Here is a 12,834-nt window from a genome sequence, read left to right on the forward strand (position 1 = left end):
TTTGTTTGTCACATCTCGGTTATCTCATTTTCACAATGTTCTCATGACACTCTGTATATCATCTACATAAGATTTATTTGTCAGAATTCCATAGTGCCTTTCTGACAACAGATATTTTGACATGCATCCTGTTTTGCTTGGCAAAGACTTATTTGATGGGTTTGACAGTAAATTTCAGCGAAGAATTCAGCAATCATTTAACTCTGGTTAGGTAAACTAACTCTGGTTAGATAAACTAAAAAGTGACTCACATAAATATTAATTTCTATATGAATTGTACATTTAAAGCAATCAACTTGTTTCATCAGCTTTCCTCCTAATAGCATACAACTTTGAATCCACAGGTACTCCAAATATCACTCTATGAATCATGAAAAGTAAAGTTCATACACAGTAAAAGGTATAATAGTATTTTTTTCAGAAGGAATTATTGGATGAACAGTAATTCCAAGACCTTAACATGAATAAATGAACTTCATCATATCTTCATTTGAATGATTCTTAGAGGAAATAAGGTTTGATGCTACAGACTTTACAAGTGAACAGCCCTTATTCCAATCATTCTTTTAGATATCATCTGTATGAGTGGTATGGGTTACAGGTAAGATATATACTAATCAAATGCCCTTACTCAAGCATGACACAAAGTGCCTTATGAAAAAGGAAAGAATGAAGAAAGATGATTTTGGAAGTTCCTTTTAAGCTTCATCCTTCCTAAGAAAATGTTTGCATTTCAGTGCCGAGAGGCAGTCATCGCCTCTTCAAACTGTAATATAGTCAAACGCAGAGTTGTCCCCCAACTAAGAGTGAACAGGTGGTTCAAAACAATTGTTAAGTTAGGAAACCCTCCTAAACTTGTTCTCATGCACAAACATTACATACATTAATCCACCATTATAAACCACGTACTCTAGTCTTCTTATGAAGTCTAGTCTTCTCTCACATGCAGACTGCCTAAAAATAAGCCTGCATCGAATTTACCACTGACATGCAGGGTGAGCAATAACTCATCTTCCCAGTATCATTATCTAAAAATGGCAAGATTTAGCTTACATTAGAAGTTATAAGAAATAATTCTTATTGTAATAGAGCCATGTAAAAATAAAATTGGATTTACTTTGACAATGTATGATATTTCAAATGCATGGGGGAAAAAAAAAAAGAGAGAGAGAAATTGATTAGGGCAGATCATTAATGGTGCTTCTTAAAATTACCTTCCACATCAGCTTAAAAAGGAGATGTAGTATCGACTACATATCGATACATATTGAACTACAACATATGGTGGCATTCTCTAACGTATATCTTGCATTTCATCATTGATTGGTATTATCCACGTTTTGAGTTATACTTAAGATTGTCACTCTTCATGATACAATTATTTTGTTTTAAAACTACTTGTTTCCTGAGAATGAGTACAAAATAGGTCATCATAAGTTCTGAACACTGTTGAATATTGAGTATCACAAAATAAGAACAACTAGGGAAGTCGCGTTATCGCTTAACTCCTTTTATGCCTAGTGTCCAAACACGAAGTAGTGATGAAAGGCAGTCCCTGTAGTACCGGTTTTAGACATGTTGGGCTTGTTGACTACTTGCGATCTACCCAGGACTGTCTGCCAAACTTCCTCATCACTACTCAGGGGCACTACTCGGAAGAGCAGTGGGAAGGCAGACACACAGAGGGGGATGCAAACATGAGCTCCCAAGGCTGCCAACCGTGACATATTTATTACTTTCGTAATTCGGAAGTTACCATTTCCTGCTGCTCAGGGCAGCTGGAGGGGGCAACGCTACAGGCTGCATGGCAAAACCACTCAAGCAGCTTAACAAAGGGACTCATTAGCGACGGCTCCCTCGAATTGCCTTCCCAGACACCGGACACTTGAAAGGCTTTACGCGCCGTTTACTATTCGTCCTTACAACCACACCAAAAAAAAAAAAAAAAAAAATGGAGAAAGGGAGATGCAGTGGTGCGGGTGGGGTAAGACGACTCGCCACACGCCTCCACCTCGCCCAAAGAGACCCCCGGAGCCCCGGCTCCCGCGGCCGGAGCCCAAACCCACGGCTGAAAGGAAACCCCGGGAGGGGACAGCGGGAGCCGGGGAGGGGCTCTCCTCGCCCGGGAAGTTTGTGGCCACAGGTCGCCCTCTCCCGCCCGCCCCCCGGCTGCTCCCGGCCCCATGGACGCACCTTGGCGCCGCAACCTCCGTTTCTTGAGCCCGAAGATGCGGACCTTGGAGAAAATGTCCACCAGGTTGCCGTTGCAGAGCCCGCGGTTCTTGCTGGGGCTGTTCCGCCTCCTGCTGGCTGAGGGCCGGTCCCAGTGCTGCTCCCTCGCCTGACGCTTCTGGCGGATCAAGCCGCTGGCTATGGCCGCTGCCATGGCTGCTCGCCGGCTCGCCCGCGACGGGCAGGGGCGCAGGCGGCGGGGCGCTCAGCCCCGACGGGGACCCATCCCCGGGGGCAGCGGGCGAGCGAGAGCCTCCCTCCTTCCCTCCGGGACGAGGGGCTGCTGCAGGGGGGTAGCACGCCCGCCCCGCGACCCCCCGAGAGCTGCGCTGCCGCTGGGGGTCACCGCATGGGCGCCCCGCCGCCCTGCCCCGGCGGCTGCGGGCGGAGGGGCGCGGAGCGAGGCGGGCTCGGGGCAGAGCAGCGCTCCGAGGAGCCCCGCTCGGGCCGGGGGCTTCTTCGCCCCCCGCCCCGGTTGCCCCCTCTCAGCCCCGCGCTGCCGCCGCCCGCTCGCCCGCCGCTGCCATCGGAGCGGCTCCGGGCGGCTATCGCCGCCGCCTCTTGCAGGCTCCCGCCTGATGATTGCCAAGTGCTTCGGAAATCAGCATCTGGAGAGAGCAATCTCCTTCTCCTGGGAGAGCTGTAATCACAGCTCTTCAGTCCCACCCCGCTCCAGCCTCCCTACACACGCACACGCACACACACACCGCACACACACGCACCGCTGGAGCTTTTTTGTCCTCCCGAGCCGAGGGGCGGCGAGGGTAAAGGGGGTGGAGGAGGGACGGGAGAAAGGCAGGAGAATAAAGAAAAAAAGGCCGAGGGGCGGGGGGTGTCGTTGACGCCTTTTTCTTGTGGGCGACGGCGAGTTCCCAACGGATCCCCCACCGGCAGCCGCTGCTCCCCCTTAGCTCTCCGGGGTGCTTCCCCAGACACCCTCGCAAACACGCACACCTTCACGCCAGTTCCCTCGCACTCCTTCCGACACCTTTGCAGCGGCTCCCTGCCGCCCTGCATCCCCCAACACCTTCCCTCGCCCTCCCGAGCCTCCCTGGGCGCCGCCCGGCTCTGCTGCCCTCAGACAGGGCACGGCGGAGGGTGGGGTGGGGTCTCTGGCGGGGATGCCGACTGAGCAACCCCTTCTGCTCGCCAAACGGAGCACGAAACCTGGGGACGGGGGTGAGCGGCGATGACCCGCCGACAGAACCGACCAGCCAAAACAATCCCCCACCAGACGCTGCTTTACACAGGTATCTCCTCTGTGCTCAAGCCGGAGATGCTCTGGGAGCATTCCCTCTCCAGGCCAGCCCGCCCGGAGCCGGGCAGGGCACACGGGTGCGCCTCGCACGGTGGCGGTCCCACGGGCAAGGAGGTTCTGCCACATGGGAAGGATTCAGAGCAGTGAGAAAGAAACACTCCTACGCAGCAGACGGGACCCTCCACCAAAACCAGCATGCGCTCGTGGTCTATACCAAGACTATATCAAGAGCAGACTTTTAACTCGGAACCTAATCCGTTTTTGGTGGTTTCAGAAATGCTGAAGGATTTCCCTAGGGCACCCACAAACAGACACAGCAGGTAGATTTATAGATCACCATCTTAATGTAAAATTCTTTCTTAGCATTTTTCATAATCTACATCTTGAAGCCCTTGAGCAGTCACTAGTCAAGCTTATTAGATACCGAGTCTCTGCCCCAATGAGTTCACAAACAACACAGGTAGTAACTACTATGTAAAATATCACTACTCGTCTTTTTTCTTTTTTTCTTTTTTTTTTTTTTTTTTTTCCATATTGTGTCATCTTCCATTTCAAATAAGGGTTCAATGTTTTTCAGGTTTACTTTCTGCTAGTCTAATAGCGAAACTTCCTGAAGTTGTAACTAAATACAGAAATAATGTAGAGTTATCCTACAGGGAAAGGCTTGCACAGGCAGATACAACGAAACAAACATATAGCCTTTATACTCTCGTCAGAGTGCTCTACTTTCTAATTAGATGCCTTTTTCAAAAACAATAAATCAAACAAAAACAACTAAAAAGACTGAAGTGTAAATATGCATCCAGAATAATTCACATCTAGAATATTTCACTGTTTTTCGATATAGAACCTATAGGTGTATTGTAAACAAGCAGGTTCTTGTTTCAGTGGAGGCTTCAGCATCTCCTATATTGACCATTTTTCCCTACATCTTTTAATCTATGAAGGACTATTTTTATACAAAGGGCAAAAGTTTATGAAAGGAGCTCCTTTATACAGGGATTTTGTATTAATTCTAGACCAACTAGGAGCAGAACACGCACAATCGGATCTGGATAATACATTTTAATTCTATTTAAAAGTGTCTCTAAAGAGATTCAGCTAAAACACTCACACTGGATTTTCCGTCTGGTAGTTTTTACAGAACAGCAATTTCCTTACAACTGCTACAATTACCTTAACTAATGTAATTAAAATGAGGACTATTTTTTTTATATATTTACATTTGACTGTTCTAGTTTTGCATTAGGCTTTTTTTTTTTTTTTTTTCCTTTCTCTCTCCATATTTCCCAGAAAGCGGGCAAGACACAGCGTTGCCTCCTGTAGGTCTTTCTCCAGGTGTAGGTGCTCCCGGGGGCTCCTACCGGCCCGGCTCGGCCCCTGTCTTCAGCACCATGGACAGCCGCAGAAAGCCCGACGGCGGGCGGCCCTAGGACGTCGTCCCCTGCCTACAAGGGAGGAGGTTACAGGACACAGCCCACAGACCTGGCTCCTGGCTCCAAACAAAGGAAGGAATGTGAGGGAGTGAAATAAAGCCCATCCCACTGTTATCTTGAATTTTCAGAGGAATTTAGGAATGGTATACAAACAGCCCTAATTTTTATGTGTGAGACTCCATCTGTAAAGTAAGTTCCACGTTCTTTTGCCCTGTACTATCCATGATACTATCCCCTCTATGTTCCTCTCATTCTATTTCCATAGTTTCCTTCAAATACTGGACTTTTGCTAAAATACCCTAACATTTATCAGTGTTAGGATGCTCAGGGTCATGGCCAAAGAACGAAGATGAAGATGGGCAGTATGCCTACAGACAAGAGAAGATGTGTTTCTTAATGCAGAGATCAAAAACAATAGCTTTCCACTTGCATCTCAAAAATGCAGAGCAGTTGTTTACTGTTTGAGGTTTTGCAAAGAAAACTCAAGAGAGCCATCTGCTGTCTTAACCTGTGATAAAATGTGTGCAATTCTAGTCAAAGTGAAGCTTTTCCTAACAGATGGATTGTAGAAGTAGGAACATATCTGCTGTCTTAATGACTAGTAAATGCATAAGATTATGCATTTAGGACAAATGGAAATATCTCAGTTATAACATTTGCTACATTAAAATAGAGTTTTATTTCTGATTAACAAAATTCTCAATGTGCAAACAAATGATTTAAAGCAAAAGAGGGAATTTTCAATACTCTTCATTTTTCGATCTGTTCATTTCTAACTACTAATTTACCATAGAATTCAGGAGTCTACTAAAATAAACATAAATAAATAAAAGTTGTTTTTTTTTTTTTTTTTTTTTTTAAATTACTTGTTTTAATGAATTTTTGAGAAAAGCATTCACCATATAAGGTGTATCTGAAATACTTGTTTTACCACATATTAAGATATGAAACCATATTTTTTTCTTAATTTTATTTTGGCAATATTTCTGGGGACAAAACTTTTCCCATTTTATCTATTTTTAAATGTAAATTATAATGTGTCATTTTCAGGCATCAAAGTTTAATAAGTGAGAATATACACCATTAATATTTGTGTATATTCATGTACTAGTGGTACATAGTATGTTTTTATAGGAGCTTCCGTTTTAAAAAAAATAAGATTCTATACTTTAAATCCTATCCTAACATAGATCTATAGGCTGCAAAACTGTCAAACTGTCATCATTATGGTTTAAAAGCTGTGTTCCCCTCTCTCTCTCTTTCTCTACTTTGTGTATGTTCTCAATTTTGGATAGGGTTACAAGCTACAGACTCATTTCTGGCCAGTACAGGTATGAAGACTGTTCTTCCTTTCATAATTCATTTCAATATAAACAAAAATGTATTACCATAGGTATGTTTTCACCTACACAAACTCAGACCATGTATCCTCCTCCCAGATACCCTGAAACCATTCCACCACTACTACTACTACTACTACTACTACTACTACTACTACTATCAGTAAAATTTCACGCTAAGAAAAATACCCCAAAGTCCTAACAAGCATAGATTTTCTAGAAATTAAATGCCAGATTATTTGATTGCTGCTAAAGATGATTTAGTTTCATGAGAACAAATTTTTATTACATTTTCTGAACAAGAGTAGACAAACGCAGCCTGCTTATCTGGTTAAATAACTTAGAACATGATGCTCTAAATCCATCTTATTTTATATTCTAGAAGCAATTAGTTGAGCATTGTGAATCTAGAAGTTCTTTTGGACTCTGAAGAGTTGAAGATCATTTTGTATCCCTGAAAAAGCAATTATTACTATATTTTTTTAAGACAGCCTGTGTTATAGCTGCAAAGAAGATTAATTCCTTACCCCTTATGCTTTCTTTCAAACTGGGTAGGCTTCTCTGGGAATAAAAGTACCTGTCTAGTCATAACAGTAGCAAGGTATGCGTAAGAGCACATCTGGGCAATTGAGAAATTTTAATGTTATTCCAAGAAAAGATGTCTCAGCAGTGAAAAATACTTGTTTATAAATTCTGAAGGATGAATTGAATCAACATTCCAGTATGTTCAGTGAGACAGCAGACTGATTACCACAGTGCTAGGCTTCTGATTCTGAACATTTGTCAGTACTGATCAAAATTATTAAAGGTTGCTGATAATTTTGGTGGAATGTAATTCAAGTGTCTAAATTCAATTTACATATCAAATCAAATACTTATCATACTTATCAAATTCTGCATAATGAAATGGCAAGGAAAATTGATACAGTTCTACGGAAAGGATTATTCATGTAACTACAAACTTGTATCTGCCTGAGGTATGCAATGTGTTTATACAGAGGGGAGAGTGGGTGTTGGAAAGAAACAGCAACTTCTAATTCTTTATTTATTTTTCTTGGATGGCAAAGCTAGAACAAGAGATATAACTGAATGACTTGAATAAGAAGAAATATATCCGAGGGTTTACTCTATAGGCAGCTGTGTGTTTAGTTTTTAAACATTAACAACATAGAAAAATATTCATTGACATAAAAGGTCATATTTGTTGAGAACATACCAGTATGAACATATGAAATGATAGATAATAAATGTTTGTGTTTGTTTTTTCTAGAAAGCTGAAGTGCTTTCTATGCTTATAATAAGATGAATGTTGTTATGCAATGAGGTTTAAACAGTTTAAATTAGTTCAGTTTTATGTGTTCATGCATTATTGTCAAGCTATCCAAAGACAATCCACTGTGAAGTGCTTCAATTTAAAATCCTTAATGCCCCAAACACTTGATGCTGGTTGATTAGACTTTGAAAAGTATTAAGAATGAAGTTTATTAAACATGCTAATATACTTCAGAATTTGGATAGCTCTGCTTTTACACTGTTCTGTATTAAAGGCAGTCAGCTTTCATCTCAAGATGCACTCAAGGATCCAAACCTATACCTGCTAAACTGTACTGATTGCATATGAAGTCCTATCTAATATATATATATACATGTTGAAAAAAATACTCATATTGAAAAAAAGTTTTTCCCTTTAAATAAGATGAAAGGAAGTTTCCAATATGTAGTTTAGAGGACTGCACATGTTTTATCCATCTTCTCCACAGACTTAACTTTATGTATCCAAATAATTAGACAATCTGCTAATTAGTAATTAATGTATATTAAAAAAAAAACTGCCATGTAAGAAAGTCCTATATTAGGTTACTGGTTATGCAGAGAACTATCAAAAACTAAATATTAATATGCATAACATATAAGAAAGTCAGAGCCATATCAGCTCACTGCCAATTCCTTAGCTAATGCAGTAAATCTTCTACATCAACTGATTTCTTCCAAACATGACCTGGGATATGTCTGCAACTCAAAGGAAGAAGTACATATATGATGGTAAGGATTCAGTTTCATTTAGGGAACTGAATAAAATTGTCTGGTAGATGACAAATAGGGCAACACTGAACAGTATTATTGGGTTGTTTTTTAGAAATTACATATTTTGAAATTGCTTAGCTTTGCTTTTTTTTTTTTTTTTTTTTTTTTTGACTTTGCCTTCCTTCCTCTCAATAGCGTTGATTATATTGTAGTAATGAGTCTTACGAATAGTGACAACTCAAGGAATATACCTGTTTTAATTGCTTGAATTTTCATTTTCATTTCTGTTGACTAACTCTCCATTCTTCTACAGTGAAAATAAAAGTGAATAGAGATTCTCACACTATTACCAAGACACATGATTATAGCTCCTAATTTTTAATACTTCTCAGATATCTTTCACGAATATCCCCAGTTTTCAGCTTATTTATCCTCTACTTCTGATATCGCTTCTTCTGAGATTAGGTGAACAAAAGATACCACCTGGATTCCTGTTTCAGGAAAATCTGAACAGCAAGAAGATCATATGAAGCTGTCCAGGATAACTCACCTGGGTCCAAAACCTATCCCCCCCCAAAAAAAAATCTCTTTTAAGCAACAGTTAACAAAAATAATGAAGAAGCAACAACAACAACCCAAACACACACACACACACACACAAAACAAGACCACTTTCAGGGACAAATCTATAAAAGTAATTAAAAATGAAATACACTGCATTTTCTTCCATGATATCTATATGTATGATTTTAACTCTCCATACTAAATAGTCCCCTTGAAGAGGGATTCTTAAGTACTAATAACAGAATTGCATTGTCTTTTATTTTGTTCACACTGAAGATAAATAATAAAAACAACAACAAAAAACTGCTACCAGAGTCCTTTAGAAAAGGCTTCAGTGACACAAGCCATAACAACTTTTGTTAAAGAAAAAAAAAAAAGCTAGCACACATCTCTAGTGCACACAGATGCATAGAGCAGTTTAAGTATTAGAGACCTAAAAACAGTGATGAGCTTCTTTATTAATTTGTAGTATGCACAGCTTAAATAAACATCTGTTGTATTTGCTTATGTAGCCACAACAGGACTGTCTTCTATTTTGCATTAATTCTGAAATAAGCAACAGATATTTCAGAAGTAACTGAAAGTCACTGCAATATGAGTCTGCCAAAATTTATTCTACAGAAACAAAAGAAACACCATTCCTGCGAAATACAGTCTCAAGCCTGCAGTGAACTTCCTCTGAAGTCAATACAGTTGACAGAACATGCCAATATGTAAGCTATTATACCTGTTTGACTTAATACTTCTAAGGGGGCTTTCTACTCTTAAAACAGTAAAAGAAAAGAAAAGGAAAAAAAAAAAAAAAAAAGAAAAAAATGAACTTAATCACAGTATCCTGAATGAAAGAATGGAATCACTACAAATGTAATTCTTGACACACATTGATTTTTGCTACACGAGTTCTTGGAAAAATAAATATAAATATATATATATACAGAAAAGTAGCTATCAATATGCAATTTTCCAACTGCAAAGAAGAAAATATCTTAGCTCCCTTTATAACTGTAACATGGGAAATATTTACCAGCATACACATATGCAATTGCTCCTTTCATATAATTTGAAATTTATTATATAATGATATTTACCAGTTAATTAGATGATTATATTCCAGCTGATATCTTCATAGAGGAGTCAAGTCCCTTAGTCTTTTTGCTCATGAAATAAATAACATCAGTGTATACAGAAAACACACAATATATACAATTACAAAATATATGAATATGTGAAATCTTACAAAGAATATTTGACACTTGTATATGAAAAGATTTTTATAAGAATTTGGGATGGTTAGTATGGGGATATTTTTATTCAGATGCCTTGTCTGAGTGACATTTAAAAGTGCATAACCTGTCTGCTCTTTATGCAATATTTAAACCCCTAATTATACACTGAGATTATATCTTCTGCTTTAAATTATTAGGAAACTCTAAATGCCATCCAAGCAATATATGTGTATACATATATCAAGCTTACTGACAGGTTTTTTTGAAACTCTTCCCTAATACGTATTTTAAATAAGGGTGTCTCACTTTTCTTGGAATAGTTATGTTCCAAGGGATAAGAACATCCCTTCCTTTGGGGTTCAGACACAAGTAATGTTTTCTATAAAAGCCACAGCTGCTTTCTTGTTTCTAAACAGAAAGTTTAGTGTATTGTCTGCTATTTCTCCTGGAGTAAATTAATGACAGATATAAATATATATATTTTAATTATTTTATATATTCAGAAGTATCTATAGGATATGTATGATATATATGAATGATAATGTAATTTATACTAGCATAGGAATATACTATTGTTTGTGATTCTTAATGTTTCTTTCATTCTGCACTATTTTCATTAATGGAAATTTTTTCTTTGCACTGACATGCTTTTCAGCAAAAAAGCAGAAAAATATTATCTTCCACAAAAATACTAGAAGGAAATTGATTAAAATAAGTTTTAGGTACAAGACTTTTCTCATCCTCTCAATGATAATCAATCTTCTTTTGCTTTGTTACTCCTATAAATTATCATATCAAAATAGAGCTCTTAAGCTATCTCGTCCTCGATTTTGAAGACACAACAGTTAGCATATCATGAATACTACTCATAAATATAAAAAATACACCTATTTTCAAGTCTTGAAAAAAAATATTACAATGCCTGTTTATATTACTATGCTGGCATTCCTGACTATTAGTTCAAATGCCATAGCATTTATTATTGGCAGCAATGGCATGAATACTGCTAACATAGTGACCTAGTACTCCTATAATGACCTGAAAAAGTCCAATAAACCTGAATTATGAAGTATTTCACAATCAAGGTTGTTAACTCATCAAAACTGTTCAACGGTTAAAATCTAATGTGCTGTGCAATTATCTGATTTGCCAGCAGTGGACACTGTTACTCTAGTTATCTACAGATATATTGGCTGGAGAATAACTTGCAACACATACTGATATTTTTTTCTTTTATTGCTTTCCTTGCTGTAAGAACCTAGAGTTATTTACAACAGGCAAAAACTGAATAAATACTGTATGATAGGTATATTTTTCAATATTTTTGTGGCAGCAGATAGATTGTTCATTTCTTTACATATATATATACATATATATAATATATATGTATATATATATTATTATTTTAAAGTAATTAAAAAAAATATCCTGACTTACTTACATGGGATTTTTTCCCCCATCATAATCATTTTAGGTCCTAGAAGATGTTCTGATACTGAAAAATAAAATTCCTTCTTTCCTCTCTTTCACAAAACCACGGTTCTCACAATGAAGCTGTAAATCCTTCTAAATGCTTTAATGTTTCACATTGCTTTTATACAATTTTTTCATTTAATTAAATCAGCAGGCTAAAACAAAACAAAACAAAACAAAACAAAACAAAAAAACAAACAACTAAACATTTACTTCAGAAGCCTGTACCAATCCTTTTTTATATTTTGAATATAATTGTTCAAAATCTGCAAAGTACAACTCACTGACACTTTTACAGGTACTTTAAACTTAAGTTGAAGTGTAGATATTGGATAAGGACAGAAAACAGATAACTGTAAAACCAACCCAGAATGTTGCAGAAGAATTAGCTAGGAATCAACCTAACTGTTTGGAAGAGAGTTTCTATTCATCGTAAAGACAGAAAGAAAATCTAAGCATTTAAGAAAAGCAATACACAAGAATAATCACAGATAATAAATATTATCTTCCTAGAGTTACAACATTTACAGCAAATCACATTTTTAATCCCCATGTTCAAATACCTCATTAAGCTCCCCCTAAAATTCCTACCAGTCTTGTATAATGTAAATGCACTTCTCATGTAAATATATGTGTACTGGGTCTGGCTGGAATGTTAACTTTCCCGGCAGCAGCCCATACAGTGCTGTACTCTGTACTTGTAGCTGGAACAGCAGTGTTATCACACCAGTGTCTACTGCTGAGCAGTGCTGGCACAGCATTGGGACTCTCTTTAACCCTCCTAGGGGGTGGGCAAAAAAATGAGAAGAGAAACATCACTAGGGCAGCTGACTTCAACCAACCAAAGGGATATTCCATACCATATGATGTCACACTTAGCAATAAAAGGTGGAAACAGGAAGAAGAGGGGAGGGGTGGGCTCTCATTGTGAAAACGTCGGTCCTCCTCCCAAACACCAGCTACGTGTGTTGAGGCTCTGCTTCAAGGACGTGGTCAATCATCGCTCATTTGTGGGAAGTAGAGAGTAATTTCTTTCCTCTGCATTTCCACATAGCCTTCATTTATTTTATTTGTTTGTTTTCCTCCCTTTTTGTTTTACCTTTCCCCCCTCTCTTTTCCCCTTTCCCTTTTTATTTCCCTTTAGTTAAATTGTTTAGTTCATAATAATCTTTATTTAATTATTATTATTATTTCCCTTTAATTAAATTATCCTTTTCTCAACCCGTGAGTTGTTCTTTGCTTTACTTCTCCCCCTCCTCATCTAAAAAGAGGGGGAGTGA

At 38.6% G+C, this 12,834-nt stretch overlaps 1 protein-coding gene across 3 annotated transcripts in view; it reads right to left on the minus strand.

Annotated features, from left to right (window-relative positions):
- FGF14 (fibroblast growth factor 14) overlaps positions 1 to 12,834 on the minus strand; it is a gene marked incomplete at both ends in the record, with an annotated part of 408,826 nt that overhangs the window by 134,174 nt on the left and 261,818 nt on the right. The window contains one exon of one of the 3 annotated variants that reach the window (XM_084306184.1): positions 2,194 to 2,386. The exons of the other annotated variants lie outside the window; for them this stretch is intronic. Coding sequence (XP_084162310.1) covers positions 2,194 to 2,386 — 193 coding nt within the window. Of the gene's footprint in view, positions 1 to 2,193; positions 2,387 to 12,834 lie in introns of those variants that run through there. 3 annotated transcript variants of the gene reach the window in all.

The sequence above is a fragment of the Netta rufina genome (assembly GCF_964035555.1).
Source record: "Netta rufina genome assembly, chromosome: 1".
In the NCBI taxonomy this organism is placed as follows: Eukaryota; Metazoa; Chordata; class Aves; order Anseriformes; family Anatidae; genus Netta; species Netta rufina.